Here is a 23,366-nt window from a genome sequence, read left to right on the forward strand (position 1 = left end):
TAATCTCAGGTGGTAAGGCATTTTATATATACATATATATACACACACGCACACACATATATACACAGATATACACACACAAGCAGAAATGGTAATTCTATGGGAAAATGGAAATCAGCAGGTGAAGTGAAATGTCGATTGCCATCAGGAACAGGAAGCTAGTTCACCATTACACATCAGGGAACTGGAAGAATTCTTGAGATTTAATTTTTTGGGTGATATATTCTTGGCAGTTTATCAGGGCTCATTTGCAATTATGGTCTTTCCCTTTTGAAGCCCTCAGATAGTTCGCTGGAATTTTAATTTTAATGGCAATTTCTTGCATCTATTGTAACAGCATTCGTATGACCAGCTTATAAGCAATGATCAGGGCTAGTAAGATGTCACAGAGCTGCGGTGACTTTTCCTTATCAGTTGGGGATTCTTTTGCCATGAAACCATCGTGGAAATGGAAGACAACGTGAAAATCCTGCGTCCTTGTGATATTTCATCAGTGGGAGTCAGCGGGGATCTTAACGCAGTGAGAGGCAAGATAAATGGATGAGAGGCATCAGCTCAGGCTTACAGGAGCAAGATGTTTTTAGTCAGAGTGTTTAAGATAGCTCTCTAAACTTGGAGCAGTGAAATACAAAAACGAGTGTCTTTTGAGGGCAGCTGGAAGATGACCCGAGGGGAACTTTTATCCTGGGGTGGAGTCCTGCGAAGCAAGCCGCAGGTGAGGGCGTGGGCCAGTCCTGCGCCTCACTGCTATTAGGCGCAAGGACATTCGGAAACACACTCAACAACACCAGCAGCGAGCCTGACAGAAGCGGCTCGCCAGCGGGAGCAACAACTTGAGGCGAGCCGTTAGCCGCCTCGCCTTCCCCGCAGCGCCCCTCCCTCTCCCCGGGAAGCCCGTTCGGCTCCGCCTTTTCGGCTGACGTCCCGGGCGAGCGGGGGCGGGCGCGTGGGTGGGCCGAGCCGTCTGCAGCCAGCGATTCGGCTGGCTCTGCCACACCACCGCGCGCCCCCGCTCCGCCCGCCCCTCCGGGCGCGTCTTTTCCGGGATCGCGCTGAGCCCCGCCTCCGCCGGCTGTCCGGGTGCGCGCGCGCCGCTGCGGCTTTTTCTCTGGCCTCCGCGGCGCGCTCCTCCTCGTCCCAACGCTAGCGGGCACGCGGTCCCTTTTGCGAGCTTCCCGAGTGCCAGGCGCCAGCCGGCTGCGAAGACGCGGTGGGCCGCCCCTCCGGTGAGTATCCCTGGCTGGGGAGGCTGCGGCCCCGGCACCCTTGCCCTGTCGGTACCAGGGCCCCATCTCCAGGGTGGGGACTGGCGTACCTCACCTGAGCCGGGAGGAGGTTGGGTGGGCATTCCAGCTGCTGGAATCGGCTCGCTTTTTTTCTTGAGCTAGGGCTATCTATCCGTTCGCCTCCGCTGGGGCCGGGAAGATTCCCTAGGTTACAGTAACCTCCTGTGATGGAGTCTGGGGTCCTCGGAACCCCAGCCTGCCTCTTCCTGCCGCTCACCGCATCCCGAGGGCTAGAAGTCATCTTCCTGATCGGGGTAGTAGGTTTTGCCACGGCCCTTTCCAGAGGAGACCATGAAGTGCTTGCTAGACCTCCAAACGACCTTTAGGATGCCCCTAAACCTCAACTCCATTTTGTCCCCTCCCAGTCGCTCTGTTAAAGAGGGCCAGGGAGTCTCTCTAGCCCTAGAGGCATCCGCCCTCTCGAATTTGAGGGATGCCCTCGCTTCCGATATCTTCCTTGCTTCCGATATCTTCCTAGCTTCCGTAGGATTAGGTATGTTAGAAAACAGCTGGATCCTGGCGACGCGTGCTTTCCTTCCTTCCCCCACCCCCGTTCTTTCTGTCTACATCCCTGCCTTCAGTGGGTGCTATATATTTAGTATGAGCTTTATTCACTTCCTCTTCCTCTCGTTTGAGTGCCCGAAAGAACTGTGGCTGATGTCTATAGACATAGAAAAATCTAGGAGAATATGATTCATTGTCTAACCCCATCAAGGGGTTACATATTTTAAATAAGACGTCATTTCTCCTCTTCACTCCAGCATCTCCTCCTTCAAAGGCATTTTTCACCCTCTTGAAATTAATTTGCTCTATTAGCTCTTTTCACCTAAAAAAAAGGTCAACCGTCGCCCTGAGAAACAACAGTGAGATGCAAAATAAGGGTAAGATGGCATTGAAATGAATCCCTTTGAAAAAGTAAGCGGTTTGCTTTATTAGTTAATGGTCTCATCAGCGCTTCAGTTTCCTCTTCTGCAAAAATCAGTCTGTTGAACTAGAGCATAACTAAGGTTCCTTCTAGTGTTTTGATTCTAGGACCTCTAAATTCATGCAGGCTGCGTAATGCAAATTTAACCTGATTAAAGCCTTACTTCTCATAGTTGCTTGTCACTTTAGTTTTTCTTTTATTTTGTCTCTAACAAGAAAGACTTTTAAATGTTCTTGATACATAAGACAGCAGGTGAAGATTCAATGATGGTACTGCCATTGAGCATATCAATCAAGATTTTAATAATGTAAGGCCTCTTCCTTAAATTGTAAAATAGCTCATCTTTTGATTGAAACTGCTAAAGTGTAAGACATGTAAGATTCCTGTTAGAATTAACACTCTGCCATTTAGGTGGGGGAATGAAACATTAAACTGTCAGTATACTTGTACCTTAGAATAAAGTACCTTATTGTCCTGATATAAGAAATAATTTGACAACTAAAAATCCATGGAAGGTGTAATACAGCAATTGAAAGCTTGAGTAAATTCAGTTTTGTGGGTTTTTTTTTTTTTTGGAAAACCCCCTATTTAAAAACAAGTGATTTAGATTAAGATATTTCTTTCAGTATTTTTGGTAGGGGTGAGATGGGTGAAGAAACAAGAGTCTTGTTCAATTCAAAGACAAGAGAAATGAACTCTGAAGAGGCTCAGGTTCTAGACCCAGCTCTAGTTAGATATATAACCTTGAACAAGTCACTTCACCTCTCTTAGTGTTTGCGTCTGTAAAATAAGTGTCTTTATGGCTGTTGAAATGATCCACAAGTCCCCCAATTTGAATGATATATTCTTAAAATGAATATATATGACAAATATATATGTATACACACACATATATAATGCAATTTGCATTAAGGCTATCATAAATCCTGTTATACCCGTTGAGTAGAATGTTTTTCTCAAAGGTTTGTGTATAGTGGTTTCAATTTAGGTATACTTAGTTCTTAATTCATCCTGATTAAATAAATTATTATATGTGAAAATCTGTAAACTCAGAAGCATTTTACAAATGTTGGGTATTACGTTAATTTCTGCTTACAAGTGAAATGTATGTTATACAGCACTATTTTTTAAACGTCCATGGCTTTTAGAAATTTGTAAGGGAATGGCTAGGTGCGGTGGCTCACGCCTGTAATCCCAGCACTTTGGGAGGCCGAGGCAGGTGGATCACGAGGTCAGGAGATCGAGACCATCCTGGCTAACACTGAAACCCCGTCTCTACTAAAAATACAAAAAATTAGCCAGGCGTGGTGGTGGGTGCCTGTAGTCCCAGCTACTTGGGAGGCTGAAGCAGGAGAATGGCGTGAACCCAGGAGGCCGAGCTTGCAGTGACCCGAGATCGCGCCACTGCACTCATATACTGCCTTACAACTGTAATTGGCTAGGAACTTTAAAAGAATATGTGGGCATCTCATTCATTTATTAATTCATTCAACTGTCTTCTTCCTTCATCTGTCACTTATGTCAGGCCCTCAGTACATGATGGTTAAGAAGACCCTATTCTATGAGTTTATACTTTGGGCTGATGGAGATGGTTGTGAGGCATGTGGAGAGACAGATGTACATGCAGTTTATTTTTATTAAAAAGAACAACAGTCAAATCAAGGACAAACAAAATTCTGGAGAAGTTAAGGCTCCATAGGGAAGGAAGATATGATTCTATTGTAGCCTGTAGACTCTTTGACATTACCTTTTTCTCCATCCTTTCACTTTCAATTGCTGAGCCTTTAGCAAAAGTAAAAGCTTTGTTTTTCCACTTCTACCATTGGCTGGTCTTATATACTCTTTCTTTCCCTTTTAACTTTTTATTTTGAGATACTTGTAGATTCACATACAGTTGTAAGAAATAATACGCTTTATCTAATTTCCCCCAATAGTAATCTCATGCATAAGTATAGTGTAACATCACAACTACAAAATGGAAATAGATACAATCCATCAACCTTACTTAGATTTCGTCAGCTTTAATGCAGTCATTTGCATGTGTGCATTTAATTCTACATAATGTTATCACGTGTATATTCATATAAGCACCACCACAGTCAAGATACAGAACAATTGCATCACCAGAAGGATCCTTTTTGTTGTCTTTTTATAGATGTAGCCATCTCCCTTCATCCCTGACTCCTGGCAACCACTGATCTGTTTTTCATGTCCATAATTTTGTCATTTCAAAAATGCTTATATAAATGAAATCACATAGTATATAACCTTTGGAGACTGGCTTTACTTCACTCAGCATAATTCCTTGGAGATTAGTTCAAGGAATGTACCCTTTATCAATGGCTTGTTCCTTTCCATTGCCGAGTGGTATTCCATAATATGGATTTACTGCAGTTTGTTTACCAGTCACCTGTTGAAGGGCATCTGATGTTTCCAGGGTTTTTGTTTGTTTTACTTATTTATTTATTTATTGCCTGTTTTGAATAAAGCTCATATGAACAATTGTCTACAGGATTTTGTATGAACATAAATTTCTGTTTCTGAAATGCCCAAGAGTGTACTTCTTGGGTGGTATAGCACTTGCATGTTTAATTTTCTAAGGAACTGCCAAACCATTTTCCAGAGTGGCTGTACCATTTTACATTCCCACCAGGAATGTGTGAATGCTCCTCATCCTTGACAGCATTTGGTGGTGTTACTATTTTTTATTTTAGCCATTTTTATAGGTGTGTAGTAATATATCCTCCTAGTTTTAATTTGCACTTTTCTGATGGCTAATGATGTTGATCATCTTTCCATGTGTTTATTTGCCATCTCTGTATCTTCAGTGAAATGTCGGTTCATGTCTTTTGTCCATTTTCTATTTGGATTTTTTTTTAACCTGGTGAGTTTTAAGAGTTTTTTATTCTTTTTTTTTTTTTTTTGAGACGGAGTCTCGCTCTGTTGCCCAGCCTGGAGTGCAGTGGCGCGATCTCGGCTAACTGCAAGCTCCACCTCCCGAGTTCTTGCCATTCTCCTGCCTCAGCCTCCCGAGTAACTGGTACTGCAGACACCCGCCACCACGCCTGGCCAATTTTTTTTTTTTTTTTTAAGTAGTGACAGGGTTTCACTGTGTTAGCCAGGATAGTCTCGATCTCCTGACCTCGTGATCCACCCGCCTCGGCCTCCCAAAGTGCTAGGATTACAGGCGTGAGCCACTGCACCTGGCCTTTTTATTCTTAATACTAATCATTTGTCAGGTAGTGGTTTGAAAATATGTTCTCCCAGTCCGTAGCTTATCTTTCCAACCTCTTCACAGGGAATTTCACAGAGCAAAAGACTTTAATTTGGATGAGGTCCAGTTTTAATTTTTCCTCTATGGACTGTGCTTTTGGTGTCAAGAAATCTTATGAACTTTTGTTGTTTAATTTTATTCCTTTCTGTTCTGTATAACATCCATTATTTCTGCAAGCTACTTGAGCATTTTCTCTTTCAACAATTTTAGAGCTCAAATATATTCTGTGAACAAGTGGCCTTAATGGCTTAGAATGTCAATACATATTCACACATGCTCTCACTATATTAAAATGGCTGCCTTAAAAATATAATGTCTACCTCACCAGGCTGTCAAATGAAACATTAAAATTTGTATTTTAAAATTAAATAGATGTATGATATGCTAAAAAGGTTTTTGGTCTCACTTTCTAAATTAAAAATATTTTGGCAAAGCTGTATCATTTTCCATCAAGGATTTTGGTAAGTAATCCAAAAAACAAATTTGTGTTCTTATTTAAATGCAAAGTCTACTTCTGCATTTTCAGTAGTGAAGTTATGATTCATGACCATGTATTTAGCACTCTTTTCTACTCACTGTTGATTATGAGAATAATGAATAAAAGATCATTGTATTTGACTGTCTAGACTGCATTTTTCCTTTTATAGCAGCTACATAACACTCATTGTAACTGTTTTTTGAAATAAGTATTAGGTTCAAGGTGATTACAGTTTTATATTTTGAAAAATGTATGTGCTTATATGAGAAGGACTTATAGGAAAAGGTTAGTGATTAATTTTGAGAATATTCATTTTTGTAAGGCAGTACTGAAATCATTATTTGTCCCTTCAGTGTTACTATATTTACTCAAATACGTGTGCAATGAGGGAAGTAGATTCTTATTTGAAAAAGATAAAACATTGGTGTAAGGCAGGGGCTGGCAAAATACTGCCTGTGGACAAATCCTGCCCACCACCCATTTTTGTAAATAAACTTCTCTTGGAATATAGCCACATCCATTCATTTATGTATTTTCTGGCCGCATTCACAATACAACATCAGAGCTGAAAAATAGACCTTATGGTCTGTGAAGCCAATTTTCTCTCTGGACCTTTATAGAAAAAGTTTGCTGACCCCAGAGATGAGGTAACCTTATAAATTGTTGATTTACACACACACACACACACACACACACATACACAATTTAACAAACTATCCTGACTTTTTATATCTTCTGGTTCCATTTCTAGGTGATACTGTGATTCAGGAGAGTGCATTCATTTTCTTTACTAAGTCTCCAAAGCACTGTGGTCTAGGAGCAGCAATAAGGAATGCACAGAGAATTGAGGCGGTTGATTTGTTGTTAAGTGTGGGTTATTTAAATGTGAATGTAAATTTACATGTGTGGCAACCAGTAAGCTGCAGATAGACTAATACGCAGTCTATGATGTCTTTTGGAGACCCTGTTGTGAGCCATAGCGGTAATGAGAGAGCCAGGCATAGTCATGTTTTTGCTCCTGAAACTGCTATGTGATCCTTAACTACATGTAGTAAGAGCCTATCAAACTGAACTTAGACTGTTGGTTTATTATTTTGTTTGTACAACTTCCTTTCTTATAACTAAGCAGTTGACACTTTAGTTCTTTTAAGTGTTCTAAGTGTGATGCTGAAAATGGAAGTTGCGTAAAGACAGGTGGCTGTGTATTTAGAAAGTAATACATCTCCATCTCTCATCATACATAAAAATAACTTAAGGATATATTTTAAAAATCTAAGTATATATTTAAAAAAAGTCTTCTGGAAAGCGTGAGACATCATAACCCAGTTAAAAAGACAAGTGATGGCCGGGCCCTGTGGCTCACGCCTTTGGGAGGCCAAGGTGGGAAGATTGCTTGAGCCCAGAAGTCTGGGCAACATAGTGAGACCCTGTCTTTACAGGGAAAAAAAAAAAAAAAAAAAAAAGGCCAGGCATGGTGGCATGTGCCTGTAGTCTTTGCTACTCCAGAGGCTGAAGTGGGAGGATCCCTTGAGCCTGGGAGGTCAAGGCTGCAGAGAGCTATGATTGCACCACTGCACTCTGGCTTGGGTGATAGAGTGAGACCCTGTCTCAAAAATAAATAAATAAATAAATAAATAAAATTGAAAAAGCTTCTACATATGCAGTAGAAGCTTTAATTGACCTCCACTGACTCACCACATTGAATAATTTTTATTTCCTTTGTAAAATACAGTGTACACTGAATACTTGGTATTAGTTGGTGGATCTCCAGTACTCCAGTGTGCTTGTGTACCTACCAGTACAGTAAATTTTTTTTGTTACTAAACCTGTATATGTTGGTTGTATTTGTTTGTTTGTTTATTTTTGAGATGGAGTTTCGCTCTTGTTTCCCAGGCTGGAGTGCAATGGTGCAATCTCAGCTCACTGCAACCTCCGCCTCCCAGGTTCAAGCAATTCTCCTGCCTTAGCCTCCCGAGTAGCTGGGATTATAGGTGCCCACCACTATGCCTGGCTAATTTTTTTTTTTGTATTTTTAGTAGAGATGGGGTTTTGCCATGTTGGCCAGGCTGGTCTTCAACTCCTGACCTCAGGTGATCCACCTGCCTCAGCCTCCCAAAATGCTGGGATTACAGGCGTGAGCCACCATGCCCGGCCATCTAAAAGGGTTTTATACTCACATTACTTTTCAAATGTAAAATCAATGGGCCTGGAGTTAGAGAAAAAGGTCTTGGCCTCTTGGCCCCATATGGAAAGTTTGAGGCTGGCATGGTTGCTCATGCCTGGAATCCCAACATTTTTGGGGGCCAAAGCAGGAGGATTGCTTGAAGCCAGTTCAAGACCAGCCTGAGCAACATAGCAAGATCCTGTCTCAAAAAAAAAAAAAAAAAAAAAAATTAGCTGGGCGTGGTAGCACACACCTGTAGTCCCAGTGACTCAGGAGGCTGAGACAGGAGGATTGATTGAGGCCAGGAGTTCAAGGTCACAGTGAGTCATGATCACATCACTGCATTCCAGCCTGGGAGACAGAGTGAGATCCTGTCTTTAAATAAAAAAACAAAACAAAAACAAACAAAAAACCCAGGTCAGGTACAGTGGGTCACGCCTATAATCCCAGCACTTTGGAAGGCCAAGGCAGGCAGATCTCTTGAGGCCGGGAGTTTGAGACCAGCCTGGGCAACATGGTGAAACCCCATCTCTAAGGAAAATTGTTGTTATTATTTTTTGAGACAGTGTCTTGCTCTGTCACCCAGGCTGGAGTGCAGTGGCGTGATCTTGGCTCACTACAACCTCTGCCTCACAGATTCAAGTGATTCTCCTGCCTCAGCCACCCGAGTAGCTGGGATTACAGGTGCTCACCACCACACCTGGCTAATTTTTGTATTTTTAGTAGAGATGAGGTTTTGTCATGTTGGTCAGGCTGGTCTCAAACTCCTGACCTCAAGTGATCTGCCTGCCTCAGCTTCCCAAAGTGCTGGGACTACAGGCATGAGCCACCATGCCTGACCCAAAAAATACAAAAAATTAATTGGGCATGGTGGCATGTACCTATGGTTCCAACTACTGGGGAAGCTGAAGTGGGAGGATTGCTTAAGTCCAGTAGGTGGAGGTTGTAGGGAACCGTGATCACTCACGTCATTGCATTCCACCCTGGGTGACAGAGTGAGACCTTGTCTCAAAAAAACAAAAACAAAAATTAGCCAGGCATAGTGATGCACACCTGTAGTCCCAGCTGCTTGGGAGGCTGAGGCAGGAGGATAGCTTGTGCCCGGGAGGCAGAGGTTGCAGCGAGCCAAGGTCACGCCACTGCATTCCAGCCTGGGCAACAGAGCAAAACCCTGTCTCAGAAACAAACAAACAAAACAAACAAAAAAGCTCCCCCAAAATAAATCAAAACCATACACACAAAATGTTTGGTGAATGAGTGTATATATATACACCACTGATGAAAGGAAGGTGAAATGTTTGCCATACATATTTTTTATGATCGTTTACCTGAAATTAACCCTTTAAATTATATAACCAATTGTTCCAAATCACATTAGATTAAAAGGGTTTCTACTGCATAATATCCATAATAGAGAAAGAGCTCCTACAGATCAATAAGAGAAAGGTACCCACTACAAAAAGCAAAAAGTGGCAGAAGATTATACGTGGGCATTTCCTAGGAAAATAAGTACTGGTGAATAAAAAAGAAAAGATGTTCAAATTCACTCTGGTTATTAGGGAAATGTAAACCATTTTTCACCAGACAAATTGGCAAGAACTTAATATAATATCCACTTTTAACAAATAGGCATTCACATACACTGTTAATGAGAGTTCACATGTATAACTCTTTGCTGAAGAATACCAAAATCATCTCATTTTTAAATGTGCATACATTTTGACCCAATAGTTTTATTAGAAAACAATTCTAGGGAAATATCACATGTGTATAAATCTATGTATAAGGTTTCGATGCAGTGAAAGTGTAACTGAAAATTTGGCAGTATCCTAAATAGCCATCAGTACGGGAATAATTCAAATAATGATACATTATACGGTGGAATACCATTGAGGTATTAAATAAAAAAAGGAGAAAAGCCTTTCGGTTAGACCCATATACACTGACATAGGAGTTCCAAAGTATGCTGTTAAGCAGGGGAAGAGAGGGGGAGGGAGTCAAAGAACTGTTATATACCATAATTCCACTTATCTAAAAATAAACCCTCATCATATGTATGGGTAATACAAAACAATCTGATTGATACACATCAAGAGTAATTATCCCTAGATTAAAAGGGAATGGTGTTAGAGGAGGGCAGTATAGTTTTACTTTTTCCCTATACAGTTCTATATTATATGTTATAATTTACAATAACTATTTTGATAGTAGGTATGCAGATTACCAATATGAAAGATTTGCACACTGGAGGATGCTTATTATAGGATTCCTTCATTCTACAACAGCACTCTACTATAAATATAATTAAGCCTTGTACTGAACACTCAGGTTTTTTAAAAAAATGATGTTTTCTGCTATCGATGAAGTACTATTGGTATTTTCTAAATTTTTGAAACCAAAAATATAAGTATAAAAAAGAATAAAAGCAGTAATGTCATACCCAGAGACATCCATTGTCAACTTTTTGGTATATATGCTTGTGCTTATATGTATGGACACTTGCATGCACATGTGCACACATATATCACCTTTCTACAAAAATGGGTTTTTACTGTACATACTGATTTGTAACTTGCTTCTTTAACTCGACACTATATTGTGAGCATCTTGCAGGATCAGTAACTTCAAGTAAGTGAAAAAGACTTTTTTGGGAAAAGACCAACATTGTGCCATGTAAATATAGTGTTTTAGTTAAAATAACTGGTTTCTAGGACAAACCATAATTAAAAAAAAAAAAAAAGTCATGGTCACCAAAGTAAATAACCAAGGATTTTTAAAGTCTTTAATGTTGAATTAGTTCAGTTCTGTTTTGAATTTAACTATGAACGTGTTATTTATATTGCAGTTACCAATGACGATGTAAAAGTGCAGCGTATTAAAATATCATTAGGAAGCTTTTTTGGGTGGAGTTTGATTTTAACGAAGAATTAAAAACTGAACCTGAATGGTTATTTTTGTTCAAAGAAAAACCAACTGCTGTGGCTAGTTTTTGGTAGAGGTGTGTGTAGTTGTATTCTTTTACAACTTATAAAAGTAAAGAAAATCTAGGTATCTGTAGCAACATTAATCTTTTTCTATGGTATCTCAGTTTGTAGTTTATCAAATTGATTGTTAGGAGAACTGTGTCAGATAATTAAGTTTGATTTGGGCAAGTATGTATGCTACTTTCTCTTGTTATCTAGAAGTATTTGTTAAACAAATTTGCTGAAGACCCATTATAACTTTCTCTGGGTTTATGCTGTAGGATTTAGAGGTGAAAACATCTTACTTTTGTTGAAGGCTTTTTGTTACTTATGACTTTCCATGAATTCAACAGTGCCTTTTACAGAAGAAGATTCTACCTGGTAGACAATGGTGTTAATGTGAAAGCCCAACATAGCTATACTAAGGTTTTTGTTATGATGATTGAAACAGTGTCCCTATTCTCCAAAGCCATTTAGGCCTTTTTGGAATTGATTTCACAGTACAGAGGATTTTAGGTGCTAATCAAGTTAGCAGATTTTAAAGGGAATCAGGATAGAGTTTCTGTATTTCTCACTTGATTAATGAGAGGGCATGTGAGATTAAACTTTTAGAGAGGTATTGAAAATGTTAATGGTGGATTCTTGTGGTAGTAGTTATGAGGTTAATGCAGTGGGGAGGTATGGTGAAATACCTGTTTTTTTTGTTTTTTGTTTTTTTTTTTTTGACGAAGTCTTGCTCTGTCACCCGGGCTGGAGTGCAGTGGCGGGATCTCGCCTCACTGCAACCTCTGCCTCCCAGGTTCAAGCGGTCCTCCTGCCTCAGCCTCCCGAGTAGCTGGGACTACAGGCGTGTGCTACCACACCTGGCTAATTTTTGTATTTTTAGTAGAGATGGGGTTTCGCCGTGTTGGCCCAGCTGGTCTCGAACTCCTTATCTCAGGTGATCCACCCACCTCGGTCTCCCAAAGTGCTGGGATTATAGGCATGAGCCACCACACCTGGCCCGTGTTTTTTCTTAGGTATTCTGTTTTATTACCTTTAATGTGGACTGAAAGTGTTTTAATACTATAAATAATGATAGGGTTTTGAAGGACCAACTCTCCTGCGGATACCTGAATGATGCTTTATCAAAGAAAACCTGGAGAAATAGACAGAGCTGCCACTGCTAAGATGGTGAAAATTCACTGTGCTCAGGATATGTTAGTAATTTCTGCTTTTCAAATGAACTGAAAACTGAAAACTTCCCTCAGTCAGGAGACAGGAACTTGGTGAATGAGGATAAGATTCAGTCATGGTTTTGAGAAGAAAAAGAAGAACTAGCACTAATACCACATGGCATGAATCCAAGTAAAAGATCCTGTGTTCCACATGACCACTGAAGATACTAAGTTGAGAAGCAGCTTCAAAGAATAGTTGAAAAATCACAACTTTACTGAAGGGTAGAACTGGGCAGAAGTAGCTGTAGCAATTGTTAGATGAATATGTTTCAGACCGAGTAGAAAAGAGAAGAGAAGGCCTAGGATAATGATATTTCTTCACCTGGAACCACGGAAACTTTCCAAATTTGGTCAACAGTCAATAGCATGGTTAGTCTAGGATGGTTTAAAGTCTTTAGTGGAATATTTGGAGTTCAGAAAGTATCAGGAACTAAGGTAAGACCCATTTCAGAAGGCATCAGGGTCCCTTCTATACCCAGACAATTCCTTATAGGAATAAGTTAGAATTTCTGTGAAGCAAGTTGTTTCCATAACATGGAAACTACAAAAGGCAGGGCTCAGGCACACAGTATTGGTAAATTATAGCAATCCGTAGATGGGAAGCTATGTAGTTTTTTTATTTACTCAAGTAGAAATGTGAGTATTAGCATATTCATTCAAATAGAGTTACATGTTATAAACTTTTAAGCAAAATGACTGACCTAAGTATGTTATACAGCTCAGATTTCCGCCCAGAAAATTTTCGACTATTTTACTAAGATTTTATTTTTTAGTGTCGAGTATTAAGGCCAGGGTTTTTATGTGGAAGCAGTTTTTTAAAAATTTATATACACATTGACTTAATTTTAACATCCTCTTGATCATCAAGAGATTAAGTATTAAAATGTTTGTGGGAAAGTAGCTTTTTTTTGAGGCAGAGTCTCTCTGTTGCCTAGGCTGGAGTGCAATGGCGCGATTTCGGCTCACTGCAATCTCTGCCTCCTGGGTTCAAGTGATTCTCCTGCCTCAGCCTCCTGAGTAGCTGGGATTACAGGCCTGTGCTACTATGCCCAGCTAATTTTTGTATTTTTAGTAGAAGAGTGGTTTCACCATGCTGGCCAGGCTGGTCACAAACTCCTGACCTCAAGTGATCTACCTGCCTTGGCCTTCCAAAGTGCTGGGATTACAAGCCTGTGCCACTGTGCCTGGCCAGGAAGGTAGCTTTTTTGTTTGTTTGTTTTCTGTGAGATGGAGTTTTGCTCTTGTTGCCCAGGCTGGAGTGCAATGGCGCAATCTCAGCTCATCGCAACCTCTGCCTCCCAGGTGCAAGCAATTCTCTTGCTTCAGCCTCCTGAGTAGCTGGGATTACAGGCATGTGCCGCCACACCCGGTTAATTTTATATTTTTAGTAGAGACAGGATTTCTCCATGTTGCTCAGGCTGGTCTCGAACTCCCGACCTCAGGTGATCCGTCCACCTCAGCCTCCCAAAGTGCTAGGATTACAGGCATGAGCCACCGCGCCCGGTGGAAAGTAGCTTTTTAAAGGAAACATTCCCCCAAAGAATTTACTTCATTACAGGTGGTATCCCTTAAAGTACAGACTGTTTCAGAAGAGACAGTAGCAGAATGAAAACTTTCATGGTGAATTCCCGACCTTCTTTTTTATTCCTGTTTTGAAATGGAGTTCCCCATCATCACCATTACAGCTCAGCCATATCTTTGCATTTCTTTGTGGACTTGGTTAGAACTGAATGATTGATTTTCAGCGCGAGGAGTACAAAATAGGGGAGTTGACACTTGCACCAGCCCTGACAGCTGTCTTGAATCCTAGCTCAGTAGGGGTCACTCTTAAGCTGCGGTAGGCGTAACAACTTTTACATAGGTGGCACTTCTGGCACTTTGGAGAACATTCTAATGGTGGGATAGTTCCTTAACCCCTGTCTTATCTCTGTGGTACCCTCCATCTATGCCATTGTTGTTTGGTTACATAAAATGTTTCTGTGGAGTGATTGGCCTATGATTGCAGTGACAATATTTAGTAAAACAGAAGATTTGTTCCTAACACACATTTTACAGAGCTGATCTTTTTATTGAAAAACCCCTAACCCTAAAGACCATGCTTTTTTGTTTGTTTGTTTGTTCGTTAGCCTCATAGGGATAAAGTGCTTCCTTATAATTTTGTTTCCAGTTGTCTTCAACCGAGGAAGTCTATTGACTGTCTTCCTACACCCCCTTTGATTGAAGGATCACCTTGTTTAGGGCCCTGCCAGCTTAAAAGAGGAGGTGGATGCCATACTAGCATATTACCAAAGATGAGGAGGAGTGGCAGTGAACTTACAGTCTATAGCCAGAGTGTACATTGAGTTTTAAAAACCAAGAATCTGAGATCTAGTCTCTACTTAAGAGACATATTTAAACAACAAATTGTAGACTATGGGATTTCTTTTCTTTTTTCTTGAGACCGGGTTTCACTTCTGTCACCCAAGTGCAGTGGTGTGACCTCGGCTCACTGCAACCTCCACCTTCTGGGCCCAAGTGATCCTCCCACATCAGCATCCTAAGTATGGGGACCACAAGTGCGCGCTACCATGCCCAGTTAATTTTTGTATTTTTTGTAGACTCAGGGTTTTGCCATGCTGCTCAGGCAGGTCTCCAACTCGTGAGCTCAAGCAGTTTACCTCCCTCAGTCTCCCAAAATGTTGGGATTACAGGAGTGAGCCACTGCACTTGGCTGACAATGGAATTTCTTAAGCTAAGTAGTATATTGAGAAGTCTGCAATATTTCATTTGATGATCAGTCTCCAGTGAAGATTTGCAAAATTGAGTCAAAACGGAATTTGTCTTTGTTTTTCAAAGTTGGGATTATTGTTATATAACACTTACCTGTTACCTTAATGACTTCAGTGAGATGTAAGCAACACGTTTTGAAGCAGCTGACTTTGGGTGAAACAACTATTTTTCAACCTGGAGTTGATTTCTCCAATTTTGCATCATTCCTAGCAAATTGTAACATTAAGGTCATATCATTTGTCCAGTCTTTTCTAAATGCTGTAATGTTTTGTCATGAAATCATGGGAAAATGTTACTTTTGCATTGTGAGGAGTGAGTAGGAATTTGTTTAGGACAGAAAACCAGATCTTAGAATTGTGGACTTTGCTTATGATGTCTACCTCTTTAGTTAAAATCAAAGTTGCACAGTTACCTGTTTGAGTTGCATAAAACTGTTCTGTGGAATGATCCTCTAAACCATGGTTGTCCAACCTTTTGGCTTCCCTGGACCACGTTTGCAGAATTGTCTTGGGCTACACATAAAATATGCTAACACTAATGATAACTCATGAGCTAAAAACAACAAAAAAAAGGTGTGTACATAATTTTCACAGTATCTACCACCAGAGATAAGCAAAAAAGTCCTCGCATTCAAAGGGTTGGACACGACTGTGAGTATAAACTATTGGCAATTGTGTTGAGTTTGATTTTTGTCCAGGATTGGGGCCATGTCCTGCTATCGCTGGACCATTTTTTTTCCCTTGCTCTTACTAGTACTGCCCCATTGCTGCTGAAAGACCAGGGTGCTGTCTGGGCTTGGCACAAGGCTGTGAACCTCAATGTCATTCCCTTCTAGTTTCAGGTATTAGCAGCCCTGAAAACTATAAGATGGGGCTGTTGAAAGCATTTTGGTATTAATCTTTTCTTGTTCTTTTTTTTTTTTTTTTTTTGAGATGGAGTTTTGTTCTTGTCACCTAGGCTGGCGTGCAATGGCGCTATCTCGGCTCACTGCAACCTCCACCTCCTGAGTTCAAGCAATTCTCCTGCCTCAGCCTCCCTAGCAGCTGGGATTACAGGTGCCCACCACCACGCCCAGCTAATTTTTTGTATTTTTAGTAGAGATGGGGTTTCACCATGTTAGTCAGGCTGGTCTTGAACTACTGACCTTAGGTGATTCGCACGCCTTGGCCTCCCAAAGTGCTGAGATTACAGGCGTGAGCCAATCTTTTCTTATTCTTAAAAAAAAATCTGGCTTGTAAGACACGGTCACATAGCCATCAATCAGAGTTAAAGATTTATGGTAAGAGAGAACAGTTTTGTTTTCAAAACTGCCCTCTGTGTTGGCCTTAGTTTTGTCTTTGATGAAAAAGCAAACTACCTTCTTATATTTTATTGCTATTCATATTGGTTGCAACTGCTTCAAGGAGGATTGAATTACTGCCTAGTTTAAAGGTGATATATCTTAAATAATCATAGAAATAGCTGCAAAAGGATATCTTAAAGGTACATTACTTTGCAGATGCAACAGAAGCTAAATGCATTAGGATACATGGGCAATATCTACTAGTAGGAAATATCAACACTGTTAGGATTACAGCAGTTTTCTTGGCTGACCTTTGTATGGGGATACATAACTCTCCTTCCTTAAATAGTATTTCATTGAGATGGGAAAAAAGACTCCTGCTCTGCTTGGGCTTTTTTAGTGCTCTGGCTCTTCTCTTTAAATCTGTTCTTAGAGTTCTTGTTTTGGCACCATGCAAAAGTGCCTTATACTGAGGCATTTTAAGTACTTAAAGAATGAAACTTCCATTGGCTGTGTTACACAGTGGAACTAACCTATTCCAAACTTTACACTTGCTGGAGTATTATAACCAGACAGCAGCAGTGTTGTTTGTAACAGCTGGCTAGTCTGTAGATGAAATTGATCAAGATGTTTTAGTTTCTCAGTTGGTGCTTTTCGACTCTGCATTTTTCTTCGTCTGTTCTTTCAGAACCTCACTTTCATCCTTTGGCTTTGCATACTCTTCCTTGCCCCAATATTTGAAGGAAGTTTTTAAATAACATTCATTTTCAAAGCAAGCCAGGTGATACCTAAGTAGTAACAGGTATAACTGGTTAATTCCAGAGGGTAACTATTATTTTTAACTTTTAAAAAGCATATAATTGTCAGGTTGGGCAATTATTATAGGGTTGAGGATTGCCTCGTGTGTGACCTTCCTTTCCTGTTCTATCTACATGTCTAGTTCTCTCTGTTAGTCTACCGTCCACTTAAAATATCAGTTGAACGGTAAGCTCCACAAGGGCAGGGCATAGTATATACTTACTGAGTATTTCTTGAACAAATGCTTGCACATGTACCTGTAACTACCCAGGGTTTAGGAAACTAGATTTTTAAAAATATTTTGAAGGAAAAGGGTTGTTACTGGCTATACTTAACTTTTAATTTTTTCTCTCCTTAAATCAACATGTTATTCTTCAGCAATGATGTTTACAAAACCAAATAAAACAGAATTAATCGTTTCCCACTTCAGGGAGTCTGTACCCAGTGGGGTGACGTCACTGTCATATTTAGGAGAGGCCAGATGATATAATTGCCTTTATAACTTTCTGTTGCAATTTAAAAGAGCATAGTGACTTACTACCAGAAAAGGTTTGTGCCACCGTATTCTTGCTTATATGTAGGGACCACTTAACCAGATGGATACTTTTGTTTAGATTTTTTAAAAGTTTTAGTTTCATGCCCTCTAGATTTTAAAAATATGATCTTATTATATGATTTATTTTTTTGATCTCTCTCTCTCTCTATATATATATTTTTTTTCTTTTTTTTGAGATGCAGTCGGAGTGCAGTGGCATGATCTCAGCTCACTGCAACCTCAGCCTCTCGGGTTCAAGTGATCCTTCTGCCTCAACCTCCCAAGTAGCTGGAATTACAAGTGTGCACCACCACGCCTGGCTAATTTTTGTATTTTTAGTAGAAACAGGGTTTCACCTTGTTGACCAGGCTGGTCTCGAACTCCTGACCTCAGGCGATCCTCCCACCTCAGCCTCCCAAAATGCTGGGATTGTAAGCATGAGCCGCTGTGCATGGCCTCTTTTATAATTTTAAATTACAGAAAATTTGTTTAAGATAGTTCAGAGGTCCCGTGTAATGTGCACCCAGCTTCCCCTAATGTTAACATTTTATGTAACACTAGTGTGATACTATTGACTAAAGAATTTATTTGGATTTCCCTTGTTTTTCTACCAAAATCTTTTTCTTTGGTTTCAGAATTCAAAATTATTATACATGTTTATTTTAGAAAATGTATGTTTATAAAAGTGTAAAACAAAATACAGTAATCTTCCTACCCAGAGACAACTACTGATATTTTTAGTATATATCCCTCATTCCTTTTTTTTTTTTTTTTTTTGAGATGGAGTCTTGCTCTGTTACCCAGGCTGGAGTACAGTGGTATCATCTTGGCTCACTGCAACCTCCATCTCCCAGGTTCAAGCGATTCTCCTGTCTCAGCCTCCTGAGTAGCTGGGATTACAGGCTTGTGCCACCATTCCTGGCTAATTTTTTGTATTTTTAGTAGAGGTGGGGTTTCACCATGTTGGCCAGATTGGTCTCGAACTCCTGACCTCAGGTGATCTGCCCACCTCGGCTTCCCAAAGTGCTAGGATTATAGGCATGAGCCACCACACCTGGCCCTTCCATACTTTTTTGAGAGGGAGTCTCGCTCTGTCGCCCAGGCTGGAGTGCAGTGGCCGGATCTCAGCTCACTGCAAGCTCCGCCTCCCGGGTTTACACCATTCTCCTGCCTCAGCCTCCCGAGTAGCCGGGTACTCAGGCGCCCGCCACCTCGCCCGGCTAGTTTTTTTTTTTTTTTTGTATTTTTTAGTAGAGATGGGGTTTCACAGTGTTAGCCAGGATGGTCGAGACGGGCGGATCACGAGGTCAGGAGATCGAGACCTTCCATACTTTTTTACATGGAGAATATAAATCCATTCCCCCCAAAACTGTTGAGATTTCCCTAAAAGACAGGTTTCAAACCTATTTCATGTACTGTTTTGCATTTTGCTTTTTTTTTTTTTTTTTTTTTTTGAGATGGGTTCTTACTCTATCACCTGGGCTAAAGTGCAGTGGCACAATCATAGCCCACTGCAACTTCGACCTCCCCAGGCTCAAGTGATTCTCCCACCTTAGCCTCCCAAGTAGCTAGGACTACAGGCACTCATCACCACACCCGGCTAATTTTTTTTTAGTGTTTTTTGGTAGGGATGGGATTTTGCCATGTTGCCCAGGCTGGTCTCGAACTCCTGAGCTCAAGGGATTCCCCACCCCCCCCCACCTCAGCCTCCCAGAGTGCTAGGATTTGAGGCGTGAGCCACCACACCTGACCCACATTTTACTTTTTTAATACTTAATATAGCATTTAGTTTTTTTGTGAACCTCTTGCCATGTTTGCTGTTTTTAATACATGTAGTTACATAGTCATAGGTTGTTTAATGACAGTGACATGTTCTGAGAAATGGGTTGTTAGGCAATTTCATCACTGTGAACATTATAGAGCGTACTTACAGAAACCTAGATGGTATAGCCAACTGTGCACCAAGACTGTATGGTACAGCCTATTGCTCTTTGGCTACAAACCTGTGCAGCATGTGACTGTATTGAATACTGTAGGCAGTTATAACACAGTGCTCAGTATTTATGTATCTAAAAACATAGAAAAGGTACTATAAAACAGTATAAAAGATCATAAAATGGTCCAGCTGTATAGGGTGCTTAGCATGAATGGAGCTTGCAGGACTGGAAGTTGCTCTGGGTGAGTCAGTGAATGAGTGGTGACTGACTGTGAATGCCTAAGACATTACTGTACACCACTGTAGACTTTATAAATACTGTACACTTATGCTACACTAAATTTATAAAAGAATTTTTTAGTAATAAGCCTTAGCTTACTATAACCTTTTTAGTTTATAAACTTTTAAATTTTTTTGACTTTTTGATTTTTTTTGTAACATTTAGCTTAAAACACAAACACACTGTACAGCTGTAAAAATATTTTTTTCTTCATGTCCTTATTCTATAAGCATTTTTATATTTTTAAAATTGATTTTTTTTCTCTTTAAACTTCTGTGTTAAAACTAAGACACAGTCTAAAACAACAACAACAAAGAAAACTAAGACACAATCACAAACATTAGCCGAGGCCTATACAGGGTCAGGATCATCAGTATCACTGTCTTTCACCTCCACATCTTGTCCCACTGGAAGGTCTTTAAGGGCAGTAACATGCATGCAGCTGTCATCTCCTATAAGAAGAGTGTCTTCTTCTGGAATGCCTCCTCGAGGACCTGCCTGAGGCGCTTCTTGAGAAGGTGTCATTCTTTTCAGAAATATTGATACATCCATGGTGGTTTGCTAGATTTGTTCCTTTTTTTTTTTTTTTTTATCATAGACATTCATGAATAATGTGCTCTGCTGTGACTTCACTAGTCTACAGGAATTTTTCAGCTCCGTTATATTCTTATGAGACTACTGTATATGCAGTCTGTCATTGACTGAAACATTACTGTGTGGTGCATGACTGTAGTTTATTCGCTATTTTTAGATATTTTGTTGTTTCCATCTCTTTGCTCAGTTAATTCTTCATGATTTTAAGTAAAAGGCCAACTGTATGTGTCTTCTCAATCTTTTCCTCCCTAACAAATGAGAAATATGACAGTCATCATTACAGTGGCTCAATAAGCCAGTGATTCTAAATATATGTATATTATGTTGAACCACTTGAAATTGCCTTTTTTTTTTTTTGTCTGTAGCAAATTTTTTACTGTTGGCAATTTTATGTGGTTCAACCTAATAGCTTAAAAAAGCTTTCTAGGTTATTCTGACCACCCTGCACCCCTGTCCCATCTCTCACTTCCCTGAGAATCTGCACTTAGAATAGTGAGCTGTTTCTGAAGCCTTTGGACTAGGCAACAATGTTGACAAACTCACCTTCCAGGAGTCTCTGATAAACACAACATCCTGAAGACATATCCTTGTGTTGATGACATAGGCAGATAACTTTAACTATAGTGACTTGCATCTGTGTGTCAATACAATGGAGATAGACTTCTGAGTTTTCACCTAAGCTCTGCACGAGAGCCTGATGTTCCTCTATCCTGGTTCCATATCTCTAGTGACTAGCTAAGGACAGTGGTGCCACCCAGTGGCACGTTGTAGACAAGCTGCTGATGTTGCTCTAGCACTCTTCGCTGTATCAAATTCTTCTTTTCTTTCCCATCCCTTTCCCTTCCCTTCTTCCCTTCTTCCTTCCCTCCCTCCCTCCTTTTTACCCTCCCTCCCTTCCTCCCTCCCTCCCTTCTTCTCTCCCTTTCTTCCCTTCCCCTTCTCCCTTCTCTCCTCCTTCCCTCCCCTTCTTCCTTTTTGTTTTCTTTCCTTTCTCAGAGTCTCACTCTGTCGCCCAGGCTGGAGTGCGGTGGCGCAATCTCGGCTCACTGCACCCTTCACCTCCCAGGCTCAAGCAATCTTCCCACCTCAGCCTCTGGAGTAGCTGAGACTACAGTCATGTGCCACCACGGCCTGCAAATTTTTGTAGAGACAAGGTTTCCCCATGTTGCCCAGGCCAGTCTCAAACCCCTGAGCTCAAATGATCCGCCCACCTCAGCCTCTTGAGTAGCTGGGACTACAGGCACCTGCCATGGCACCTGGCTTTCTTTTTCTTTCTTGTATGCTCTTCCACATTCATGGTCTCACTTTCCTTTTATTTTCCCTACCTGTGCCACTGGTATTTATGCGCTTCATTTTGGCCAGCTGATAATATTCAGGGAGCTACACTAGCCACATAATTTTGCTGTGACACCCTTATTTTAATAAAGCTTTGGAATATAGGATGTGAAATAATAAGTATAAACACCCTGAACACACTATCACTTACTCTGCTTATGAAGTCATGGTTCTTACCCAGAATTGGCATCAAGTTTGTTCTTGGTCAGAATATGGCACTTCCTGGCCAGGCATGGTGGCTCACCTCTGTAATCCCAGCACTTTGGGAGGCTGAGGTGGGAGGGTCACTTGAGCCCAGAAGTTTGAGACCAGTCTGGGCAACATGGTGAAACTCTGTCTCTACAAAATTTTTAAAAACGAACCAGGCATGATGGTGAGTGCCTGTAGTCCCAGCTACTCAGGAGGCTGAGGCGGGAAGCTTGCTTGATCCCAGGAATTTGAGGCTGCAGTGAGCTGCGATTGTGCCACTGTGCCACAGCCTGGGCAACAGAGCAGGACCCCATTTCTTTAAAAAAAAATGCCACTTCTCCTGTTCAATGGTGAGACTCCTAATATATGAGAGGAGGCTCTCCTATGTATTTCAAATGTGGAGAGGCATATACTTCTTTTTTTTTTTTTTTTTTTTTTTTGAGACGGAGTCTCGCTCTGTCGCCCAGGCTGGAGTGCAGTGGCCAGATCTCAGCTCACTGCAAGCTCCGCCTCCTGGGTTCCCGCTATTCTCCTGCCTCAGCCTCCCGAGTAGCTGGGACCACAGGCGCCGCCACCTCGCCCGGCTAATTTTTTGTGTTTTTAGTAGAGATGGGGTTTCGCCGTGTTAGCCAGGATGGTCTCGATCTCCTGACCTCGTGATCCGCCCGTCTCGGCCTCCCAAAGTGCTGGGATTACAGGCTTGAGCCACCGCGCCCGGCCGAGAGGCATATACTTCTACTCAGATTGAAAGACTTAGCTTGGAAATCCTTTTTTGGTTTCCTTTCTACATAATGTGACTTGTTATTTCATTCCAACTTAATTCCAAAAATATTTATTCAGCACCTACTGTGAACCAGTACTGTGCTAGGCCCCAGGTATTACAGTGGTTATCAAGACAGACATGACCTCTGCCTCTAAGGAGCTTACAGCCTAGCAGGGGAACAAAAACTTAGACAAGTTTAAGTGCTATTCTGTAGAGTACTTTGAGGTCAAATAGTAGAGGCACCTCATATAACAGGAGGTCAAGGAAGGCTTTCTACATATTTCATTTAAATGAAGACCTAAAGGGAAGCAAGAAAAGGCAGAAGAGAATGTTACTGGCAGAGGGAAAAACATGTGCTAGAAGCAGAGATGAGAGATTAAGCTTGATGCTTTTGAGAAATTAAAAGAAGTTCAAGTTCATAATGGCTAGAACTGTAAGATCAACTCATTTAAGACTCATGACAGTACCTGTAAGTAATAATATTATGCCCTCCATTTTTATGGTTGTGGCAAATGAGGAAAAGATGTTAAATATTTTGCCCTAGGTCATCCGTCTCTAGTAAAGTGGCACAGCCAGGA

The 23,366-nt window shown here is 40.9% G+C and overlaps 2 protein-coding genes across 6 annotated transcripts in view; one reads left to right on the forward strand and one right to left on the reverse strand.

Moving 5' to 3' along the window:
• Nucleotides 1-555: 555 nt before the first annotated feature.
• Nucleotides 556-1,882, reverse strand: LOC108583682 (synapsin-1). The gene is given in 3 exon segments (XM_021932519.2): nucleotides 556-1,167; nucleotides 1,170-1,299; nucleotides 1,301-1,882. Coding segments are annotated over 3 exon segments (567 nt in total). The 5' UTR covers nucleotides 1,349-1,882; the 3' UTR covers nucleotides 556-778.
• ACSL4 (acyl-CoA synthetase long chain family member 4) overlaps nucleotides 976-23,366 on the forward strand; it is an 83,625-nt gene continuing 61,234 nt past the window's right edge. The window contains exon 1 of one of the 5 annotated variants that reach the window (XM_031660972.1): nucleotides 976-1,226. The gene's annotated coding sequence lies outside the window, so the exon portion shown is untranslated. The remainder of the gene's footprint in view (nucleotides 1,227-23,366) is intronic. The other 4 variants (XM_031660970.1, XM_031660968.1, XM_031660971.1 and 1 more) reach the window with 4 other exon arrangements.

Source organism: Papio anubis, chromosome X, assembly GCF_008728515.1.
Source record: "Papio anubis isolate 15944 chromosome X, Panubis1.0, whole genome shotgun sequence".
Lineage (NCBI taxonomy): Eukaryota > Metazoa > Chordata > Mammalia > Primates > Cercopithecidae > Papio > Papio anubis.